Below are 25,488 nucleotides of genomic sequence, written 5' to 3'. Positions count from 1 at the left end.
TTATTTGGGCCATAGTGGGCGCTTGTTGTCTTGAAAGAGCATATGCACTCCTTAGAGTGATCTCGGTACGACTCCGATTGCCTTGTACTCCCACATACTTTCCATGCGGGTCTGCCCATGTCTCCATTATCTTAAAGAGATTTTTCCTCACCAATATGGCCACTCCCCTGGCCCCTCTAGTGAATCCAGCATGCACTAAAGTGATATAGGCCCCTTTTCCCAAGAATCTGCAGTGCCTCCCCTCTAGGTGGGTCTCCTGGAGGAGAACAACATTTGGTTGTACTCTCTTAACGTACTACACCGCCATGACCCTCTTTTTTAGGGTCGAGCCTGCGTTGCATGCGCTCACGCATGCGTATCGCAGCGAGACGCTTTAGTGTTTAGAAAAGGGCTCGGAGCCCTATCAACGTCACGTCAGTGTTTTTTATTGGTTCGTGGGCTTGCCTAATAAAATCTGCTTGCTTTCATTAGTCGAAGGCAATGCCTTTTCCGGTGGCTAGCCCTCCTCGAGCACAGCGACCAAGTACAGAAAACATGCGAGGCTCGCTGTTTTCCATCGGGCTCGTGGACTTCTTTTTCTTTCATTTACGAGCGCGATCTCGCTTGGCAGAAGTCGAGCGCTTTACATAATTAATTTCACTTTTTCGGGTTATGTACATAGATGCACTTTTGCCCGATAGGTGAAAAGTCGGGTTAGGAGTTTACAACGCGATCAGCTCTAACATGAGCAAATGCGAGACCCGTTGCATTGTGTTTATTGCTTCCACTTTATTAATCTGTCTTTGTCCGTGAACCCTTCTTTTGTTTCGCTCCACCCTACTATAAAGTAGGACGAGGATCTTTAACTGGAAGGCGGTAGAGCCCGCTGCCCGGTAAGTGTTACTTTAAAACAATGCTGTTCATTTTCTTTCATCTGTCTTCTCATTTTCTTTAATCCGTCTAATGCCCTTTTTGGCAACGTTGCTCGGATCCGACTTGTTTCCACAACAAGAGAACATCAGTCAAAATAACACCAGGCAGAGCAGCGTTTCCGCTTGAATTGCCATTGTATTTGCATTCGCCGGCTGCAGGCAGCGCATTAATACAGGTGCGCCCGACTGAAAGTGGCATATGGAGCAGGAGGAGCCCGAGGGTGTGAGGGGCGAGAGGTGGTGTGGAGGCCTTAAGTGAGTGTTCTACTGCGAGGATTTCAGAAGGAGGGACGGAGACCGCAGGGTGAGTGAGCAAAAGATCTAGAAAGAGGTGACATAGGAAGGAATGGGTACTATAGCGGACAGAAGCCTGCTTATAGCGCATTCTGTCTTAATGAATTTAAAAGCATGGCACGAAGGTCAGGTTAGGCTTACCGTTATTCTTCATGTCGTGCTAACACCGCGACATCGGTTCTTGGCATTAACGTGAAAGCCGAGTGACACCAAGGTGCATTCTGGGATTAGTAGGCCTTGATTTCGCCCTGAATGTGTTCGGACTCCATTAGCTGGTAAAAATGATTTCTGACAGAAAAGTCCAGAACTTTATGGATTAGCAGCCTAAGGATGCTCTAACTCGTTTGAGGATGTTTCTTTGATCTTTATAAGTATTTTATATTCATATTAATTAGACACGGAAACCTCTATCCACTCCTTTTTCTGTTCATGTACCTTATTAAATTGTAAAAGTTACAGAAGCTAGGAGCTAATTAATATGAGCATGCTGATACAAATTTATCAATATAACTTCATCAGGTTGTTAGTTTAGCACATTAATTATGTAAATGTAAACTTTATTTATGTGCAATGGGCTAATTTACAAAGCATGCTCTAATAATGCTGCTCAACTATAGTCAGTCAGTCAAAGTACTTTATTTCGATAAATAAATATCATAAAAAGGCATTAAAAAAATAAAATAATACAATCAATATTACAGGCAATCAACAATTCATATTATCTACAATGTTTAAAAGGGGGGTCAGTAAAGTAAAACATCCTAAAGACATCATTTAACGTGAAGCATTAATATTCTCCCGGATTCGCAGAAATTACATTTCCTATAAAAAGTTAGTTAATCACTCAATTCATCACAATAAAATAATCGGATTGATGGCGAACTTCTTTTTCTTAGCCCTAACAGCTCCCACTAAAAAACTAGCAACATGGAACATGATCCTAGGGGTCTGCAATAACTGTAAGAACAAGAGGGCAGGTTTGACCTGTATAAACCCCTCCTCCTTTAAAATTGGGAACAAATATTTCTTTCTTAAGGCCGCGTAATGGTCACAGAATAACAAAAAATGCATTGTATTCTGGATTGAAAAATTATCACAATTACACGGCGTTCCTTTTTCCGGAGGAGACCAGGTTTGAAAGTGGCCAAGAGTTGAATGGATCAGGTTAAACCGAAAGCGTGTGAGTAGAAACCGGTGAAAGGGTTGATTTACAATAGACAAATATAATTCAGGGCCCACATAAGTACTCAAAATAATACTGGCCCGCACCGATGGTTTCTCATATTCAACTTGTTCTCTTTCTAAACATAACAGATCTTTCATCATGCTTTTAATCAGACCAATATCTTTAACAGTTATTGATTCCGGGGAATAAAAAAGATCCGATCTCCCTAATCTAGCAAAACAATTTTTGATATAAACTAGCCACGCTATTTTATTTACTTTATCCAGCTGCAGGCAATCTTTTAAAATGGAGTGGTTGAGCGGAATTTCTTGATTCAGCCAGATCTTTAGCCAGGCTACAACGGGGGCCAGTTTGATCAAGTCTGAAAGGTAGCCCACACCCAATTCAGTATGGACAATGTGTGTGGAAGTAGACTGGGGAAGAGAGAGAACCGATCTTAGAAATTTATTTTACGTAATCTGTATACTTTCCATAGAGCAATAGCCCCATATCGCACTTCCATACGTTGCTATTGCAAGGCATTTAGCTTCATAAATTTTTAGCAAACTAACAATTGGCCTCGCCCCAAGTTTATTCATAAAACCCCGAAGAGCAATAGACGACTTTACAAGGGCAACATTTCTATTTTTTATCTGGGGGCCCCAGGAGCCTTTCTCATCGAAAGTGATCCCTAAGTATGGAAATATTGCTACTCTACACAATTCTTGCCTCCCACAAGTAAAGATTTTGGGGAGTTTATTTTTATTACCCTTACCCATAATCATAATCTGGGACTTTTTAACGTTGATCTTTAAATCCAGGGAAGTCATAAAAACCTCAAAGGCGTCCAATAATCGTTGAAGACCAACACCAGTACGAGAAAGCAGGACAGCATCGTCCGCGTTGCTGCTCAACTATATATTATAAAGAAAAAAAAGGAAACCACTTTTCAAGATGACTTGAATTGATTTTTTTTCATTGCTAGGCGAGGTTTCTTCTCTCGGACTCTTGGCTGAGGAAAACTAGAAACACAGATCAAGTTTTTGATGGAGTCCATCTCTGGCCATAGGAGCAGATACTTAGAGGCTAGGTGCGATGTGGGACACAAAATAAGTCTTTAACTATGTGTCTGAGACCCACAGAAGAGACTTGGCAGTCACGTCGCGCTCATCAGACCAGTCGATCAAACATGACCCTCTGGAGTATAAGAGGCAAATAGGGTATAGGCCAGCTATATTTATTTTAATCAAGCAGCGTGTTTTGGGAGTAAAGCGTAGCCACATCTCACGAGCTCAGCACTACAGTCTCTCAGAACATATTGTGAAAAATATTGCTGCATCTTCACTTCAGAAAAGCAGCTGTGAAAACTTGGTTGCATTGACTATAACTTTATTGATGAGGTGAAGGCGGGCTATAGTAGATAGGTGTGTCAATGGCTTATTTTAATCCGCTTGCCTGGGTATAAGAATTGGATTTGGTTTCTGAATTTTTTAGGGTCGAGAACAAAGTGCTCTGTCCCTGGTGTAATCTCTCTCTGGGCTTTTCATCACGCCCATTAGTTTGGTTGGTTTGTGTGCTTGCCTTTTAAAATTTGATTCATTTCTGAAAGGCATGCATACGTTATGCCTTTTCCGGTGTTTAGCCCTCCTTGAGCGCACTCGCCAACTACTGAAAACATATGAGGCTCTGTGTTTTCCGTATGACTTCAGGACTACTTTTTCTCTTTATTCCGTAGGCGTCACGATCTCGCTTGGCAGCCGTTGAGTGCTTTGCATGACATTGACCCTGTTACATGAATAATTACACTTTTTTTTATATGTTTCACTGCAAGTGAACTTCTGTTTCCCTTTGTGTGTCTCCTTCACACCCATGGCGCCGTCGGCTCCCTTATGTGAGACTGTTTTACTTTTCATTTTTTTCCTTTGTGTTACTTTTCTTTTATTGAAACCGAGAGGCCTGTGTGCATATGTTGGCTACGTGGTAGTATGAGAAGGCAGGCAATGGCATTGGAACACAATGCACTGTTTATAATTGGTGTGAGCTTGTGTTTTGTGTTATTTCACTTTTATTAAAGAATAGCAGTGTGAGTGTATATGTTTTTGCTACTTATACAGTGAAAAGGCAGCCAACGGCCTTGCAACATAAAGTGAGGCACTTAAATGGCACAAGCCTCTGTTGGTGTGTTGTTGGGCTTGTGTTTTGCATTTGGTAATTTGGTTTGTGCAAAAATGATGGCGTGTGGGATAGCAAAACAAAAGATAATTAAGAACGATAAAGTAGCATGGGTGCGCACTTGTGAACGCTGTTTTCTTTATTATTAGTGTCGAGCCTTCGTATCGCTTGCAAGACTCTAAAGTAGTTAGAAAAAGGCATGGAGCCCCGTCTATGTCACGTCAGTGTCTTTCATTGGTTCGTGGGCTTGCCTTTTAAAATCTGCTTGCTTTCATTAGTGAAAGGCATGCAAACATTCTGCTCTTTTTTGGTGGTTAGCCCTCCTCGAGCGCAGCGACGAAGTACTGAAAACATACGAGGGTCGCTGTTTTCTGTCCAGTTTGTGTACTACGTTTTATCTTTTTTCGCAGCGCGATCTCGCTTGGCAGAAGTCGAGCGCTTTGAATGACATCGACCCTGTTACATAGTTAATTGCACTTTTGCCGGTTATGTAGATAATTGGACTTTTGCCAATAGGTTTCACTACAAGTGAACTGTAGCAGCGCGATCGCGCTCTTTTTCCCCATTTAATGTGGCAAGAAAAATCCGGTTGGGAGTTTACAACTGCTAATAGCTCTAACTCGGAGAAATGCGAGACCCGTTGCATTGCAAATGCTTGTTTTTTCTTCTTTTTTTTTTTACCGAGGCTGTTGACATTCCAAGTCATTATCTTTAGGGATGAGTCTTCTGTTGGTCCAGTCTGAGCCACCTGATTTGATGTCATAATTGTGCCTCTACACGTGTATGTGTGTGTGCATCTATTAACTTGACAACGGGACATATATATTCAGAAACAACAAAACAAGCAACAATGAAACTTAATCTATACCCCCCACCCCACTCCCAGTGTCTTCCCCCAGCACTGAACCACGGCAAGTGAACCAAATCATTCTTGAAGAGAGTTTAAAAGGTCTGTAGCCCACCATCCATTTTATTATTCACAATCTCGAATAGTCAAAACAACAACAAGAACTTAAATGAAAAGAATATCAGCAGACAAAGTATACAATCAAACCCAGAACCTCTGAGAGTTGTTGTTAAAATGGAGGGTGATGAGTCTGTGCAGTTCCCACTCCTCCAGCTCAGCTCAGTATCACGTTTCAGCTGTCATGTCCATCCTGTCTGTACCATCGCCACCCATCAAAGAGGACCGACCCAGGCGCTCCTGTTCCAAATCTGCAATCTCAGGAGCCAGATGATGCGGGCTGTCGATGTCCAATGACACGTCTCATTCCGACACAACGGGGGTTGGGCCATCAGGTTTGCATTCATGTTGTGTCTTTTTTGGGACCAAGTTCAGCTCACCCTCGGTGTCAGAGGAGACTCCAGGTTTTTGCTCCTGTCTCCGAATATTCAGTGGGGTCCCCTTGCTCCAGGGTAGTACAGTTTGGCTCCATCCTTGTCGCCCTGGTCTGCGAATGTAGGGCCTTTCCACATGGGAGGTACCTCTGAGCCACGCTCTCCAGCTGCCCTTTTGGGAGGGCACTCCTCCAACCTTGGCCAAGCCTCCTCGGGTGAATGAAAGAAGAGTGCCTTACTCTTGTAAAGAGCCTTAAGTTTTGCTGGGAACGACAGTATATACTGCAGTTGAAGTGCTCACAATTTAGTTTTTACTGAGTCAATGGTTCGTCACTGTTTTTGCACCTTGCAGGTGTAGTCAGGGAACAACATGATTCCTGAGTTCTCAAAACGGATCTCTCCGATATGGTGGACTTCTCTCAGTATCATGTCCCTGTCCAGGAAGTACAAGAAGTGCGATATCACTGGCCAAAGGAGTGATTCCTGGAGGTGGTTTTGCACTTAGTGCTCTATGACAATGTAGGATGAACATTGGTCTGATGGGAGGGAAGCTTTTGGGCACTTATTCAGAAGGGCCTCTATATTTGGCCTTTCAGCCGAATACCAGAAGGCACTCAAAACAGACATTGTTCCATCTAGCTCGGTTTTCCACATCTTCTACTCTCTAGAATATTTATTTTGTTGTGGTGCTGAGCTCCAACACCTCCTTTCTCAGCAGATTTTTGTTTCTGCTTATGTGACCCTCTTGGACACGTTCCGCAGGCCCCGCCTCAGTAAGGAAACCTCAGAGCCCACCGTCCCGATCTTTCCGCCCAGGGCCCCTCGGGTGGGATTGGATTGCCAGTAGAAGTGCTGTGTTATTTGGCGAGTCCTGGAAGTCTGCCTTTGCTTCTTTCTGGGTGGGGTCAACACCTTCGTGTAGCGATCCATTTTGCCCTATCTGTGGGGTTTGGGCTCTTTGGCCATGATTCAAATTTTACCAAACCTGCTCAGGGAGGGGTGCGGTGGCGCTGCAGGTACCCACAGGGTAAAACCACAACTTCAGGGCCAGGGTCCCCACACTATTTTCATTACTTGGTCCTTTTGGGTTTTCACCCACCCCTGCCTCCACCCCTGTGACTCACAGGTGTCCCACCGGGTAACAGGTGGCTTCAGTCCAGCAGAACCACTAGCACTGTATGTTGAGATGTGCCATTGTGGGGGAGAGGTAATACTCTAAACTCGTATTCTGAATGGCCACTGCCTTCTCATCTCCCAGGCTTGTTCTCACCAGAGTCCTGGGCATTTCTATGTGGGCTGAGAGTTAGGTGCCTTGTTCTGACAGACCTGTCAATTTGTGTCCAAAGAGCTTGCTCACTCGGGGTTACAATACAATCCACATTATCACAGTGCGCGGCCATGAATTGAGGGAATGCCCTTCACTCAGGTTACCTGTGAATAAAGGGGCGAGAGGTCATGTCTATGCCATGGGGCACCTCAGCGCAGCTCCGGCTGTCCGGAGGTCCCCACTTCGTGCCTGCAGGCCAACGGATGTTTTGGGCCACCCTTGGGCAGTACTTCGCTATTCCTCCTCATATGCCCGCCCCACTCAGGCACAACAGGTGTCACCCACTAGGAGAGTTTGCAAATGTAGGTATTTGTGAGGCCCTTCTTTCTAATGGACACCGTCACTGCCCAAGGCAAATTGGGCTTGCAGCCCCTGCATGTCCCTCACCTCCTGAGTCGCATCCTGATTCCGGCTGCTGATTCTCCTCTCCGCCACCCTGGATGTTAGTTCATCACTGGGAATGGGGTTTGAAGGGTGAATTATCACCCTCGGGCCCAGCACCACGTTCACACCTGTGTGTTTGGGCTGGGTGGGGGTGTTTTCTAGTCCGGTTCACTTGGGCCTACCGGTCTATGGCCGCGGCAGGCCACTCCTCCCATTGCTGCGGCAGCTGGGCACCACGGGCCTAGCGGGCAGTGGTGCGTGGGGGAGAGAAGCAATGCGGTCACAGTCTGTTTCAGCCTCGCCCTCTGCCGATGATTGTTGGCTGCCCTTGTGGGCTTCTCACCTGATGGGCCTCTGCAGACCTCAGGTCGTCTGCTGCTGGCTCTCCCTTTTGTGCGCCGCTCAGCCCGATGCTGTCTTCTGGGCATCCGCTCCACCATCTGGGGGAGCAAAGAGGATACATGGCACCTTGACAGCCCACGGCCACGATAACTGCCACTGCCTCAAACGCCCTCCTTCTATCCTGCGGTAAACCGCACGTGGCTTCATCACCCAGCCGCTGCTATGTTCTTGCTTGCTGATGCTGCCACAGTGTCCTCCGTCGCTGTCTCTGGGGCTCTCGGGGGCCAATATTGGAACCGCTACACTCATCAGAGCCCCCGACATCGGGGGACTTGGCTGCAGAGCTGGATGGCAGGTGTATGGCAGGATATGCCCAAGATTATTTTTTTGAGCCTCCAGAGCTCACTGAAGTGACTGCTGGTCAGCCATGTTGATGGCCACACCCCCTAAGTGAAATCACTTCTGAACTAAGAAACTGCCTGCCCCTTTTGCGTTGATCTGCTACATAAATTGAACAATTAAACCAATCCAATTGATGGAAGAAGGAAGAACTCCCTTCTGCGAAATGCCTAATGATTCTGGAACATCAGGCCCATGGGATAGGACCAACAGCCAAGCATGAAGAAGTAGTGGATGAGAATCAACCTAATAAACAAAGAAGGAAAGCAGGTAAAAACACCCAGAAAAATGAAAGAGCTTGTACAGTTCACCCTTATTGCTGACCGAGGAAGATTCAACATTTTAAGTGCCAGGGGAACAGTCACAGAATGCAGAGGAAGACTTATGACCTGCAAGGTGTAAGGAGGGTGGGGCCACTAGCCCTTGATGTGATATCTCCATCACACGAAAAGGACTAATCGCCCACAGACATGATACTGATCCTACTTTTGTTTAGACGTGTTCAACTGCTGTGGTCAGAGAAGAGAAGAGGAGATAGGGGGTCGGCAGGATGAAAGACCCTGTCAGTATAGTAGTAACATACATACATATGAAGTAATACCAGGGAAAAATACCCCAGAAATATCATTAGATAAACTGGATGTATTATGCGGTAACAGGTGAGAATATTAATATGCAATGCTTAGTTTGAGCCTGTGGTTGCCATTGGGGCCCGCTTACATTTATTTTTCTGCATCAGGTATTTACTGAGCACAAGAGATGAAAAAGCACACAGGCAAGTAAGGAGGAAGATAACTTCTTCACAGAGGGAGGAAGCAGAACCTGTAATAGTGATATAAAGGGGCAGCGAGTGTCTGGTAGTGGATTAAGGAGGCATGAGGTGGATTTAAGGATATGCAGCCTTGGTATTCGGCACCCGACATTTACGAACTTTGGGCAGCGGCACTCATTCCAGGGGTGTGGAATTTATTAAAATATCTACTTGTCCAGGGGACAGGTTGCTTCTCAAATCTACTTGTCCTGTAAAAAGATCTACTTGTCCCTTTGGTGCCATGTAGTGTGGCGACAAATTATGGCAGCAATTAATAGCCTCTCTGATTATGCCAGGGCTACTACCATAGTAGGGCTTGAATACTTGGAGTTTCAATCCCTACTGTAGCAATTTCCTTATTTTGCCACCTTTCTGCAGGTCTGCATACTGGGGCTGGAGGAAGCAGTAAGCAATAGTTCCAGGGCTGGAATACCTTTGAGTCTGCAAACCTACTAACCTGCATGTTTTAAAGATTTTTACCAGCTTCTCTCTAATATTTTCCCATAATAAGAAAGGTTGGGCATTTACTCCTGACAATGGCAGAATTAGAACTTCTTCCAGGGTTGGGAAGAAAGTGGCTGGAGGGAAAATGAACTTGCAAATGCTCAATAGATTTTCACATGAGCAAATCTACACATCGTATTTACCCACGCTAAAATACAGTTCACAAATATTTTATAGGGGTACGACATATACCATGGGTGCACTTTTGTGACTTTCTTTAAGAATTTGGGGCCACAAGTAGGTAGGTTCAGATTTGTGACCTGCAAATTGCGAGTCGCAAATCCGAATGTAGGATGGTGTCCTTGACAACATCTGTGATTCGCAAGGGCTTCGCAAATGCCCACATCATGAATAATCATGAGGTGGGTCGCAATTTGCGACCCCCTCACGAATGGTGGCCTGCTGGAGACAGCAGACCACCATGTCTGTGACTGCTTTTCAATAAAGCATTTTTTTTTGTTTTTTTTTGTAATGCAGCCAGTTTTCCTTAAAGGAAAACGAGATGCATAACAAAAACGAAAAATGAAACGTTTTCGTTTCATTTTTTCAGAGCAGGCAGTGATCCGCAGGACCACTGCCTGCTCTGAAAAAATGTTTACAGTGACATTCACAATGGGGAAGGGGTCCCATGGGGATCCCTTCCCTTTTGCGAAAGTGTTAGCACCCATTTGAAATGGGTGCAAACTGCGATTGGTTTGCGCCTGCGTTCGCGGTCACAAAACAATCCTACATTGCACTGTGAGTTGCAATTAGGAAGGGAACACCCCTTACTAATTGCGAGTCGCAAACCCGTTTTGTGATTCGGTAACCAGGTTACTGAATCGCAAAACTGGGTTTGTGCATCGCAATGTGCTTTTTGCACATCGCAAACAGCAAAAGTCGCTGTTTGCGACATGCAAAAAGCTACCTACATGTGGGTCTTGGTCCCTAATTAGGTCTGGTGTTAACAAAGACATTTTGTTTTTATTAAACTTCTATTTCTCTCTCTTTCGGCTGGCTTTACTGTGAGTGATCGCATTCTGCTCTTCCGCAAGGAGTATATTGCCACACAAAGTAGTTTTGTTCAGTGTCAGGAACTACAGTGGCAATCAGTGACGTAACGAAACTGGAGGGTGCCCCTTTGCAAAGAACATGGAGGAGCTCCCTCTCCAGACTCACTCAGGGCAGGTGCTGTGCTGACGGGGCCCCCTGGAGGGCGGCTGCGGGGCCTTTGTTATGCCGCTGGTGGCAACGTGTGCTTTAAGAGTTCAAAAACTTTTGGGGGGGGTTTGCCAATGTTTGTTACAATGTTGAGGGCCTGGTAGCTCCCACAACAATAAAGTGTTACAAAAGCCATGTCAAAACAAGACACGCATTGATGAAACTAAAAGACTTATAAAAGTATGTCAGATCAGTTGGCTTTGTCAGTGTTTGTTTATTTTCATGCTTCCCATAATCGTGTTGAAAATGGTTACACTGATTTTCCATTAGAAATATTTTTGGGAAATACTAGCATTCATCAACACATTTTACTGAATGACACTTCATTTGCATATAATCAGAGAGCATTCTGGGAGCATTATACTTAGCCTCTTAGCCTAAACTTTTCAAACATGTGTGTACACGGTTTTTTTTTTTTGTACTGGAACCAACGTCAGTAGTGAAGTGTGACCTTAAAACATTTATTTACAGCATGCACCCTAATAATGAAGGCTTTCAAATAATGAACCATAAATACAAGTTCGAACAGCATTATCTTTTGGAAACACATTACCTCAACTGCATAGAGTTCAACTCTCTGTAAACAGGCAGCCAAAGGGTTTGTGCTGCAGGGGGTTGGGCCTACTTGTCCCAAGGACAAAGTAAACATAAAAACTTGTTGCCCTTGACCCCAAACAAGATGTCCCGGGCTGATAATATGAAATGTACGGCTTTGAGGAGCCGATGTAAGGGAAATGCCCAACATAGTTTGCTTTTAAGAAACCCACCTTCTTTCAAAGGAAACAAAACTAGACACAGACTCTACCCCACACACATCATTATGACATCTAAAGATAGCAAACCAAGCCATAGTTGTAATGATAGCAATACATTTTGTGTGAACACCTGAATGTAGAAAAATCTGAGAGCATAACAGGCTCACAAGAAGGCAGCTGTATACCGCTTTGGGGTAAACTGGGAGACCAGCCCATAAAGATGATGGGTTCATTGCACTCAGCTTTAATCAAGAACAGCACATGCACACCATACTAGACTTAGGGCAAAGGTATTGGAGATGCATTCTGGATGGAAGATTTTAATCTGGTGCACCAACTGGATCTAGACAAACATTTAATGGATAAATACATAAGTAGGGGGTGTCCTGGGGTCTATTTTCAAACTGGAGTGACATGGGATTCGTCAGTCTATGGAGAGAACTCCACCCCTTAGAAAAGGAATACACCCTTTTCTCTCACAGTGACCATTGCTTTTATAAAATGTTTTGGAGCACTCACACATTACTAACCCAGACAAATAGAAAGGCATTGGCCTGCTTGGGATATTCAACCATGGGCCCTGGTGTGGTGCGAATTTGGCAAATGTGAGTGCTCATGAAGTTTGACTCTTAATATTCAGGATAACTGAAATTATATGGCAGGGTTGACTAATTTATGCATCGACAAAACACAAATTATGCAGCATAATGTGGCTTATTTTTGTATAGTATTATTTTATTTTTACATGTATACACGTTTACACTGTATGGGCAAAGTTTTCACCTCATTAGTTCCTGATTTACACCCAAATACAACAATAGGCACTTTAAAAGAGACCAGTCAATATTTGCAAAGGGCTTTCCATTGCTCGGCAAAACTTGTTGCTACCTTTTTAGTAGCTCCTGATCCGTTTGAGCTATAAACATTTTGTTTTTTTTGGTAACATTTCCAAATTATGCAGCAGAGGATGAATTATTTTCAGAAGTAATTTAGTTAGTATTACATAAAAAAATCTGAGAAATCCCTGCTGTATATGAAATAAAAGTTTTATTAAAAGCTGATAAATGTCTTGCTGCAAGACTAAGACTAACAAAAGTTATCTTGCGTATTCCCTTATTTTTGACAAATAATACTGAAACTGGAAAACAAGACTGATACCTAAAGTATTATACCAATCTATATCTAGGCCAGTGCCCACAACAAATTCTTACAGCCTACACACTTCCCCACATCACCATTGAACACAAATAATTTAGAGCAACAAATTACAATAGAGTAAGTAGAAAAAGTAATTAAAAATCTAGCAGCAAAACCCTATGGCCAGATGGCCTGATAAATACCTTTTATAAAAGGTTTGCCTCGCTGATGGCCCTTCACTTAACTGAGCTGTTCAACTCATTTTACAAATTGGATAAAGTAACCTATAGTATGAGTGAAGCAGATATTGTGCTAATCCACAGGACAGGCAAGCCAAAACTAAAGAAAAATGTGCCTCATGCAGTCCCATTTCTTTACTTAAAACAGATTTGAAGATTCTAGCGAACAATCTTAAGGGATTTATGCCCATCCTAATAGACCCGAATCGGTTGGACTTTATCTGGGACTGCCAAAACGTTTGATAACATATGCAGACTCTTGCACTAGAAATAACATAATCCCTGCCAGTAGGATTTGCGAACTTCCATGCATATATCGGGCCTCCCACTTGCATCATGATTAGAATTAGATAAGCCCCACAGACATACAAGCAGTCATGTTAATTCCACAGTTCAGATTCACAGCTGGAAAAACAATTGTTTAATCATACCCATTAAGGGATTTCATTCAGAACTCTGTTTGTGACCTCTGGAGATGCTGGATTTAAATTGTGTTGGCAATAGATGGGAAGGGGCTACATTCTAGAGGAATGTTTTCAGAAACAACTAGGCACAAAATCATTTTTTTCTAGAAAGAAAACTTTGCAATCGAGCCTACAATTTTTGTCCAGTACATAGGATTTTTTAAATACTTTTGGAAGATGTTATCCAAACTAATATGGATGGTACTAGTGGTCCCCAGTTTGCATTGTAGAATTTTAATAATGCAAAACAGCTCTTTCTCTTGATCTGACTTGCTTACTCACAGAGTAATGGCAATTGTTAAACAGTATTTAAATGTAACATTTTTTGCAGGATTAGTTATGAAACTAAATTGGTTGCAATATCCTTAGGTATCATAGTTGTATGTCTTTTGGCTGCATAGAAATGTTTGAATCGTTTCTCATTCGAAATCCTTTTGTATTTTAATTTGTAATGCAGTCTGTGGACTCCAGTCTTGGAGGCCTTTCCAGATCCAGCACTGTGGCTAGCCTAGATACAGACTCCACTAAAAGTTCAGGTGAGTACATTTGCCATAATTTGGTTGTCATATTGTATGACTGTTCCTTTTGTTTAAAAGACAGTTCAACTAGTATGGACACTGGAGATGTGAAAAAAAATGGGTTGCTTGTTTTGCACCCTGTTCTCCATGAGATAACATTAGGATCGGTCTGGTAAAGCCACATATTTTGACTCTGTAAAGTTCATCAGAAGCACTCCAAAAAGCTCCCACATATAGCTGCTGAAAAGCTCCTACATATAGCTGCTGGTCAGCATAGAAATGTCTAGAATGTAACATAATTTATCTCTGATGAAATATAATTAGATAAAGATGTATATCCTATTCAAATATGTACATTTGTCTGGCACACATCAATAACTTCTGAATACAAAACCTCCATCTATCTAATTATCAGTCTATTTACCTATAATAGCTTCCATGGTTAAGATTACAGTTGAAAGGAAATTACACAAACCACACTAATTTACACTAACTACCATCCTTTAGCATGATTTTTATGTCTGCATAAAATAATTTAGTTACTTTACATTGGCATGACATTAAAATAGTAATCATGTGGAATACCCCATAAGTAAATATTAACTGAGCAACATTCATCTTATAGAAAAAGATTTGGCTCTCATAATCTTTCTTGACTACATAGTTATTGTTACTCGTCATGTACCTGGAGTGACTCTACCACTACAGTGGTCTTACTGTGTTGTTGCCCTATCCAATAGTGGCACACAGGTCCCACCTGCATTGTGCGAGTATTGCTACAAGATGAGGCTTGCATGCATAATTGCAAGTCTGTGAGAGTGAAATATAACCTATCGAGGGGTGTTCCAAGCATATAGAGTGGAACCATGCAAAGACTTGGGATGTCAAGATGAGTTTGGGGAATATAAATTTACACATTTCAGTGCTTATATCGTGGCAAGTAAAAGTTAGGTGGAAGGTATATTATGACTGTGTTTGAATTTGCTGTGTTATCATGCAAGCTTTATTCTAGTTCTTAATTTGTTATTAGATATTTTCCTATCAAGAATCTTAAGCTATTTAATCAGTGATCATGAGTAATTTAGGATTGCCTGTCCATGGAAATTACATGTGTGTCAATGAAGTAGTACAAGCCCTGCTAAGTGGGTTTAGGAGTATCAAAAGGTCTTTTATTTGCACCAATTCTGGAAAAGCATCCCACCTGTAACATGTTTCTACTTTGTGTACTTGTTTGACTGGCATCCTGGAACCTTCTCTATAGCATGTTTGTACCTAATGGGCCTTAATGCTCTTTACACTTAGGAGGCAAAACAGGTAGGAACGGAAAGCTGTGAAAGAATTAGAAAGTCGGCAGGAGAGTTTGTCTAGGAGCAGTTTAAAAATTGAGGTAGCCAATTTAAGTCTCTCAAAATCTGGATGATCTAGTTGAAATTCTTCTTAATTCAGCCAAGTCCAGAAGTGGAGAGAGCAGCTTTGATCGTTGTGAGAGAGTACTGTGGAAACCCAGCCAATATGAATGCCAAAGTCCAGGATGGATTCAAACGATTTTCATTTAATGAGGGAGCAGGGACTGATTTCCTTTCATTGAGCAAATAATTGAAGGAAGTTGGCAAACTGTGGTAATTTATTGATGAGAAATGATAAAGTGTTATTGGTAAAATCCAAAGACACTAGATTCGTTAAAAGTGGTGGTGGGGAAACCGTCCAGCTTGAGTTGATTAAGAAGTGCGTGCTCGATTTTATTTTAAAACTTGGATATGGTGAGGATGAACTCTGTTTTTGGGGGATTATGCCTGACCAAAATTTCAAGACATGCACTGCTGCAGTTTATTGATGCATGCTTAAAAGGTGAAGATAACTTTAGGGGTGGAATTTTCAGATACATCTGTGTGTCATTTGCATACTCATGGATGTTAGAAGCATGCTTATTGGTTTGAAATACAAAGTAAACTGGGGTGGTGCTAATATGGAGCTTTGAGGCACACCACACACCATTGGTGAGTTGTTTGAATTGTGTTTGCCCATGTTCACCAACTTTTCTCATTGGGGGAGGGAAGACCAGTTTAGGACATGGTTGCAGAAGCACATTCCAGCATAGCCAGCAACCTGTGTTGATCAACAAAATTGAATGCTGATGAAGCTAGTAAGCATGAGTGGCTCTCGTGCTATTGTCTTTAGCAATACTTTCCCAACCAACCAGGTAGGTTGGAGGTTGGTCTGAGGTTGGCTAATATGCTAGTGTCAGAGTTAGGCTCGTTAATAAAAGGGGGATATGCCATATTAGCATTTTAGGAAAAGTGCCTGCTTTCTATCAAATAGGTGATAAATAGTTTTGATTATTTTCAGCAAGAATGACTTGGAAGTACTTAGTGCATTTAAGTTGTTGTCTTATAATCAATATATTGGCTTTGGTAATAAAATCTAAAGAGCTAGAGGTGTTTTCTGGTGAAAATGTTTCATTTTGGAATCAATTTGGTGTATTCTTTTTGTGCTTGATGGTATTAATTTTGTCAATGAAAAAGAGAAGAATTAATTGAATCTTGAAACTGAAGTTTGGTGGCAGACGAGTTCACTTGAATATATTTAAAAAGAGCACCCACAATATCCGGAGAGGCTCTTGGGTGGAATTTGTTTTGCTAATCAGGATGGTTAGATTGTATTCTCTTCTCTGTTTTTTGGGCTGGGCATGAATAAGATAAGAAGCAATTGCAATTTGGAGCTGCACCAGGACTTTCATAAGTGGAGTTGTATAACCTTGATATCATGATTGTCTCAGTCTAAGTTTGAGGCATTTTATTTTGAAGGTGGCAATCAACAAGTGAGTGGATAATTGTGTTGTATTTTTATAGGATGATAGTGTTGATGTCTGCAGCACGATTGTACTGGTCAAACTTCTGAGGAAATAGATCTTGTATACTGAGATTCATGATCCATTTTCAGTCCTGGTTTTGCAGGGAAAAGGAATGGCGATTGGGCTGAGAATGGGGAAGGTTGCTAGGCCTATAACATTCAAATGACTGCTAACGTTTTATTGGTGAGGCTTCAAGAATAATGTGGTTGAGAATTGGTGCAGATTGTGTAGTTTAATGAGGTTGATAAGCGTACAGTAGGGTCTGAATGAGGAATTCCCCAGTTATTGTTCACATTTCTCATAAATATGTTATTTGAAGAGACTATTTGATTAAGGAAAAAATATAGGTAAATTGATAAATTAGTTTGTTTTTCAGTCTATGTGGGTGGTAAATGCCATACATGTTTTGTTGAACCTAAGCAAAAAGATTGCTACCTAAAGAATGTATGAAAAAAATGTTTTTCACCTCAACATGAATTTCAATATTTGTCATCTAGCTTTAGGTGCTTCTAATTCTGCGCCTGACAGCAGGCCGCCTTAACTAAAACATAACTTGGCGGTTCTGACACCATATGGAAGAAAAACCTGAACCATGAATTTAGTTTTTGATCCAAAATTGAAATGAATTCCTATTTAATTAATCAGATTTAACTAATTCTCACATCCAATATTCATTTCATCGTTGTTCAATATAAATGAGCATATCTTCTACGTTTTGGAAAGCTCCCTTCATGACGAAAAGGATCAAAAACTGCGAAATCAAGAAAAACACGTTCCTGATTATAGTGAACAGCCTACAGTCAAAGTTTAGCCTCAAACTATTGTCAGAATGCAACCTGTTTGACATACATACCATCAAACAGTGTATTAATGGTGCTCAGTTCATTGCATTTCGATCCCAGTGGAGGCCAAGATTATACCCGGGTTTGGTATGAAGGAAATAATTGAAAACATAATCTGCTAACTAGTTCATACCGTAGCACACCATGTCATATATCCATAGATGTACTATCTGTTCAGAAACAACTAAACTTCTGATCAGATTGTTTGCCTCATTGAAGACATTTTCTGTACACAAACACGTATTCTCACTTTGAATGTTTACATAATGTCAGTTTCTAATGGTAATGTGAGTCCCTGAATGACTACATCAACACACTGACATGCAAACACAATATTTTGTCTGGTCTTTTTACTTTGTCAGTAGTTGGCTATAAAAATTCCTACCTGTTATTATCCTTTGTACCCCTGATAAATACATGTCATCGCTTTACTGAATGACTGCAGTATTAGGTTTAGTCGTTTTACTTATCCCATTGTAGACCCTATGTTTTACCATATGCAAAAAATAAAATAACAACTTAATAGTGCAACTTGATTCAACGGCTTGTACCAATAGAACGTAGTCATTTCTTACTGATATAATTTTCTTATGTCCTGGTATACTATTTCAAGGTATACTGTAATCACTAATTTACGTATAGCCATATAATGATTATCAGAAGTAATTTCAGAAACATTACAATTAAGTTTTTAGTACCTGGATGGATATTATTTGGCAATTATGCACATAGAATAGGGTTCATTGTGAGAATAGTTTGTATGTAAGCTTTATGAAATTAGGCTGATCCCTGTAAACTTAAATGTTTTCTTGTATTTGCAGTTTTTGTTTTCTTCCCCTGATTTTCAATTGTTCTGAAAGGCATAAAATATGGACATTTATATCCAACAATTCTGAAATGAATATGCGATGTGAAAATGTGTTGAATTTGTTGCACTAAATTAATACATTCAAATGTTGTTTAAAAAAAATACAAAAATAGATTAGGATTTTTTTCCTTTCTATTGGAGTGCCTTTCTGTACGGTGTAAGGACCACCGAGTCTTTTTTATTTTTACTTCATTTTAAGTGAAGGTATAGCTCGAAATATCTTTGTAATTTAATTCATCTCTGAAAATGGTTAAAATACTGCCCTTTAGTTTTTTCCTCAGATTTTTTTATTGCTTTTAAGTGACAGTAAATAGCTAGCCGTGGGCCCACTTGTGAAAGAGCACTATAAAGTACAGAATCAATCAACAGTTTCCAAATTAGAAAGGGAAATCCACCATAAAACCCACTGCCTCAATCAACCAAAGTGAGGGCTACACATGTGCACTGGGAGTGAAGTGATGCATTGGTAATAGAAAGCATGAAGTAAAAAAAGGACAAGGGCGCAAGGTCAGAATTCACAGTGCTTCTTGAGTGCTGGAGGCCATCAGATGGTATGACAGCCAGAGAAAGAGGGGGCCCACCCATGCATGGCCTCCCCAGGGCTAGTTTAACAGTTAGAGGGCTCTGAGATGTGGATGTGTGAAGCATAAGTGTTCCAAATCAGAATGGTAGTTTTTCAGTGGTGGCTCTCTCGCAAGAATTTGCTGTTCTTTGAGTTAAGTTATGCATTACCAGCTTCATTGTGAGGAGCTGCCATAATCAATTAAGCTAAAGAGCATTGGGGGGGGGGGGGGGGGGGCTCCCTTCCCTTCCCTTCCCTTCCCTTCTCTTCCATTACATGTCTGAGTTGTTGGGCCGTTCCTAATATATGGAGCAGCAACGTCCATTAATGTAAGGTCATTAAGGCTAAGTGATCTAGCTTTATACCCAGAATAGTGGGTGCCAGTTCAGATGGGACTCGAAGCTGAGGACCCCCTTGATATGACCCAGCAGCTCCTTACAAAGGGTCTGAATCACCAAACGGGACCAACAGATCTCCAACAGGCTTCAGGGCTAGATGGAAAGATGTGGTGGAGACACACGGGGGTCATATACCACTAGTACATTACCTTTTTTACTGATTTGTTTGAATTATTATTATTTTTGGGGATACTCCTCACAATCCTTGGGACATCAGACCAGATCTCCAACCATGCTTTGTGTGATATCTGCCTCCCAGATCATTTTCCATCTTTGTTGACATGTCAAACTCCTAAGCTGGAGCTTGTTTAAGTTTTTCAAAGAGGGTAATAAGTCTAGTGCCTGCCTTAGTATTGGGGGAAGAGAGCCAGCCCAGTGCCTGAGTTGACTACACTGAAGACTAATAAAATAACCACAAAAAGGTACTCAGAAGATTAATCTGTGATAAATTCTAAAATTCTGTCAAATTCATGCAGAGAGAATTGTTTGGAAATGATTCATATTAACAAGATGTAATCCTTCGCCCAGCCACAGGGTGGCATATTCCATGGTAGGACACATTGGTAAGATGGTTACCATGTGGGCTGCAATCCTGAAAGACAAGGGAGCTCTTGATGTGTTAAACACGGATTCCCAAATTCATTCTCTGGAATGAATGCTCAATTGATGAGAACAAAAGGGATAAAGTGTAATTTGGCTTTCTTCAGAACCTAACCCATGTCTGTACAATAATCACTGAATGTAGCGGATAAAAAAGGCTAATATACAAAACGAACGAATACATTGAATGGGTTAACAAATGCAATCCATTGTCTGTCAATGTAACGTTTCGCCACCAGGAGTCCGTTGGCTACCAATTGGCGGGCACCCCCTGAGTCATCTTTCTCCCCATGAGTACCGTGTTTGAGGCACAGCATTAGGGTGAATCCCATTATCTCACTCAGGGCATGCTCTATTTAGGCCCATTATCGAGCCACAACACGGTAACCCTAAGTTATATGAAAATAGCGGTCTGTGGAGCCTGACATCTTGGGCAGTATGATCCTTCCATCTACCCATAAGGCACAATTCCGCAGGGTTATAGTGTACCCTGTAAAAATATTTGAATTGGATCAATCTAAAGATGGCTACTGTAGCCAGACATGTAGGGGCCATTTTGGCATCCTGCCACTCCTCATCAGAAGGCCAATGTCATTTTACCCCTAAGAACTGTGAAGGAGTCTGGGGAGCTCACCAGTAGGGACTTGTAGATATGGGCAATCCCTTTTTGCCTACCTGTTCCTTCATAACTTTGTGTTTGATTGGGCTAAGCTCGGGGGTATCTTCCGAGAGGTGCTTATGTTGAAATAGAGCATGACGGAATGGGAGTAAAAGAATTGGGATTTGTGCAAAGTGAATTCTTCTGCTAATTGATCAAAGGGTTCAATGTGCTTTTAATGTGCTTTCCTGATCAAAAATCCCCTACCCTTGAGATGGCAATTAAGTCCCAGGTTTTACATCCCACCAGTCTAGACACCGGGGTAAGCCAGGAACCCGGCCACAGGGAGGGAGTGAAGGGGGGGGGGATTAAGTGATTTGATTGAACTACTTGATGTGTTTCACTGCAGTGTGCCAGCAGGCTAGAGGGGCTCTAGTAGGCTCTGATATTCCCGGACCCTGGAAAAAGATGAGTTTAGATTCCATGCCTGCAGATAGTGGCTCTCCAATTTGTATGATGGGTCTTTCCTATCACTGAAGATACAGTCATTAATTAGTCAGCTGTGGCGTTCAGAAGTACATGCAAATGTCTGGAATTCCCAAACCACCATTATTGGGGCTTCTATACACTAGGCAAGAGAGACACGTGTTTGTGCACCCGCCAACTGGAATCTACTTAGCGTTGCGTTTGCATCAATGGAGGGACACTGATATTATTTAGGAAATTTTTTGAAGCATGTAGCGAAAGTGTGTCAAACCCACCATCTTTAGTAAAACTGCTGGCCCATGATCAAAAGGGGCAGTTTGTCAAAGGTTGACCTGTCACTGCACATCTTTGTCAGCAGCAGGCCAATTCTGAAGCCCCAGCCTTGCTGTGGGTTGCTAGACACATAACGTCATAAATACTTGAAGGGACCCTCGGTTAGCCTGAGGGGCTGACAGGCAGCGAAGTCAAAGAAGTCACCCAGATTTGGGGCTTTCATGATTTGGAGCAATTTACTTCTAGACCCAAGCTTCTCCATAGACACACAACATTTATAACAGTCTAGGGACTGACTTTTGCACATAGACCAAAAGATCTTCTGCATATAGTGACTGTAGGAAAGTACCCTCTTTTTGGCATGGTTACCCCCACTTTTTGCCTATCATCAGTATGCTTGGACTATTTTCACTGGAATCCTCCTAACCAGTACCCCAGTGATTGTGCTATCTCTCTCTAAATTTGGTTGCTTAGGACTTTGCACACCCCACAATTGGCATACTGGTGCCCCCATATAGGTCCCTAGTGTATGTTACTGAGGTACCGAGGGCTTTGGGGCACTAGGGTTCCCCAATGGATTGCAGCATGTATTGTGCCATCCATGGGAGCCCATGCAAAAATGTCTGCAGGCCTGCCATTGCAGCCTGTGTGAAAAGGTGCATGCACCCTTTCACCACAGGTCACTGCACCAGGTCACTGTGTGTCACCCCTATGTTAGGCCCTCCTAGCCCAGAGGGTAGGGTGCAGGTACCTGTGTGTGAGGGCACCCCTGCAAGATGCCCCTACAAACTCCAGCTCCATTGCACTGGACTTCGTAAGTGCAGGGAAGCCATTTTACCCGTGTACTGGACACACGTCTCTCACTACCTGTGTCCAGCTACATAAAGGTAGCTCGTAACCCAGGCATGTTTGGTATCAAACATGTCAGAATCATACGCAAATACTATTGCCCGTATTGGTTGTATGAGTCCATGCACATTGAGGGCTCCTTAGAGGACCCCCAGTATTGCCCCCACCAGTCTCCTGGGTTTTTCCAGGCAGCCCGCGCTGCTGCCACCCCACAAACAGGGTTTTGCCCCCCTGCTGCTTGACCAGCTCAAGCAGGGGAAGGCAGAACAAAGGATTTCCTGTGGGAGAGAGAAGCAACACCCTCGTCCCTTGGAAATAGGTGCTACATGGCTTGGGAGGGGTAGCCTCCCCAAGCCACTGGTATGCTTTGAAGGGCACATTTTGTGCCTTCCTTGCATAAACTGGTTTGCACCAGTCCAGAGTAACCACTCCCCTGTCCATCACCACCCCAGTGGGTGGTGCCCAGAGCTCCTCCAGGTAGCCACTTGGTTCTGCCATCTTGAATCCAAGATGTGCAGAGGGCCGTGGGAGCATCTGAGTGGCCAGGTCAGGTAGGTGACATCACAGCCCCCTCCTGATAGGTAGTCACCCTGCTAGGTGACCAATCCCCCTTTCTGAGCTATTTAGGGTTTCCCTCTTGGGTGGGTCCTCGGATTCGACACGCAAGATTCCAGCAGGACTCCTCTGCAACGTTTACTTCACCTTCTGGCCACTGGAACCACAACTGCACTCTTCAGGAACTAACAATCTGCAACTCCAGTGACAACTCCGCTTTGAAACATTGTTTCTCCACTCCTTCCTGCAACTGCAATATTTCCCAAGCTGTGCATCCCCTAAGGTCGACAAGACTCCAGCCTGCACCAAGAAGTAAGAAGGAATCTCCCTTGGAGTGAAGGAGTCACTCCCCTGCAAAGACACCCGGCTGCGTGAATCTGCTCTCCTCTGGAACTGCGTGGATCCTGCATCACAGATGGTGGTCTGGAGTGGTCCCTTTGGTCCTCTCTGTTAGCTGTCCACTTGGGAGACAGTAAGCCCTTGCCTGTCCTTTCAGGACACTACCCCTTTGCACTGCAACTCTTACGGCTACCAAGGCTTGTTTGTTCCTTGTCCACAGGATCTTCAGGCTTCATGTAACTCCAGCACTTCTTCCTGCCAAGCACAGTCTCCTCTCTGCTGCTTCAGCGACGTGGGACTCCTCTTCAGGTGTGCTGGGTAGGCCTCGCTGTGACTGCTGTGTCTGGTGCCAGTGGGTTGCCTGTGGGGGCTGTCTCATCTTCTTGTGACTCTTCCAACTGCTGAGGGTCACCCCGGACTCCCTTCCTTGGGTCGAGTACCCTGGACCTTGCTGGTCCTCTTCAGCCTTGACTCGTCTTCTTCTTTTGCATTTGCCAAGGCTTGTTGGTGGTTCTCCAGCACCACTGACCAACAACAATCCGACAGCCGACGTGGGACACCATTGGCATCACTTCAGGGACTCCTCTTCATCTTCTGTGCTGCACTGCTGGTCTTTTTCGTCCCTGGTTGAACTGGTCCTGCATCCACAGAAGGGTGGGTCGTGGTTCCTGCCACAACCGGACACTCCATCCCAAACTGGACTTGGTCCCCTTACTTTGCATGCCCTCTCCTGCCAGAATCCACCTTTGGGTTCTTCCAGTCTTGTTTGGGTCTTGCACAATCCTTTCCCTAAGTCCTCCTTTTGGGTTTGGGGAAACCCAGGTACTTACCTCTGCTCTCCTGGTTGCTGGGGGTCACTCTGGTACTCACCTCTTGGGGTTCCTAGTTTCTCCAGCTACCCTCTAACGATTTCACATCCTTGGGTGGGGGACTATATCTTGCATTCCACTTTCTTAGTATATGGTTTGTAATGGTAATAGCTATTTCCTATTGCTTTTGTCAGTGCGTATTGCTTTCTATGCTCTTTACTGATTGCTAATGTGTATTTAATAGTGTGTTTACTTACCTCCAGTTGGTAGACTGCCTATTAGTATTCTAGTATTTGTGTTATCCTAATAAAGTACCTTTATTTTTGTAACACTGCATGGTTCTTTCATGTGTGATAGTGCTGTGTGGCTATAGTGGTATTGCATAAGCTTTGCATGTCTCCTAGATAAGTCTTGGCTGCTCATTCACAGCTACCTTTAGAGAGGTCTTGCTTCTTAGACACTGCCTACACTTCACTAATAGGGGATACCTGGACCTGGCATAAGGTGATAACACCAGAAGTGCTCACCACACACCAGGCCAGCTTCTTACAGTGACACTCAATCTTTCTGGTCTCTGCTCCATTAAATTCCCATCCATTGCACACACTTTGCCAAGGATTCAACCATGAGGGTGCAGAGGAGGGGGGAGAGGATACACCCTTGTCTAGTACCCATGTGCATTGGGAAGGGTGGAGACAGAGTACCATTGACCTGGACCTGCGCTCAAGGCTCTCAATATAGTGTCTGGCCCAAACTCAGGAAGTGAGGTCCGACATTCCACTAGCTGGGCCAGACACCTAATGTTTTTGCTTCTCTTTCAAAGTGAAAGCTTTTTCTAAGTGGATTATAGCAAGAGCTGTTTCCTCTTGTAATCCCACCGTACTAGCCATAATAACTTGCAAACAAGGATGCAATACCTGGGCCCGTGCTTTGGCATGAAGCCATTTTGATAAGCATGTACAGGTACTTAATCACTCTCAACCACCATGGCTAGTATGTTTTCCAGAAGGTTGGTCTTAGTATTGATTAAGGATATCAGGCAGTATGAGGAACAATCAGTTAGGTCTTTCTTGTGTTTGGGAATAACCATAACTGTGGCTTTGCCCATATCATAGGATGGTCGACCTTGTACTGCCTTGTTGAATGATGCTAGCATGTGTAAGGCCAGCAGAGAGGAATAGCTTGTGAAAAAATTAAATGGGGAACCCATTGGGACCCAGGGTTTTGCTGGAGTTCATGCAGGCAGTGGCCTCCTGAACTTCCTCTAGAGATATTGGGGTGTCCAGCTGCGATAAGGGTGGTGGTGCGTACCAGCGTTGGGGGCACCTGGGCAGCACTTAGGGTACTGTAGTAGTATGCAAAATTCTCAGCTATGGATGTAGCATCTGAGACCAGGACGCCATCTTTGTGGCATATACAAGGAATCACAGTGTCACTGGTCTCATGTTGCCACCCATAATATGCTTTTGCAAGCTACGTTTCCCCATTCATAGCCCCT

The 25,488-nt window shown here is 43.2% G+C and overlaps 1 protein-coding gene across 1 annotated transcript in view; it reads left to right on the top strand.

Annotated features, from left to right (window-relative positions):
* The window catches only part of ITGB1BP1 (integrin subunit beta 1 binding protein 1), a 159,150-nt gene that overhangs the window by 22,298 nt on the left and 111,364 nt on the right, over nucleotides 1–25,488 (top strand). Inside the window, exon 3 of the mRNA XM_069235903.1 lies at nucleotides 13,900–13,978. Coding sequence (XP_069092004.1) covers nucleotides 13,900–13,978 — 79 coding nt within the window. The remainder of the gene's footprint in view (nucleotides 1–13,899; nucleotides 13,979–25,488) is intronic.

This window comes from Pleurodeles waltl, chromosome 5, assembly GCF_031143425.1.
Source record: "Pleurodeles waltl isolate 20211129_DDA chromosome 5, aPleWal1.hap1.20221129, whole genome shotgun sequence".
Taxonomy (NCBI): Eukaryota; Metazoa; Chordata; class Amphibia; order Caudata; family Salamandridae; genus Pleurodeles; species Pleurodeles waltl.
This window is presented reverse-complemented; position numbering and strand designations above follow the sequence as displayed.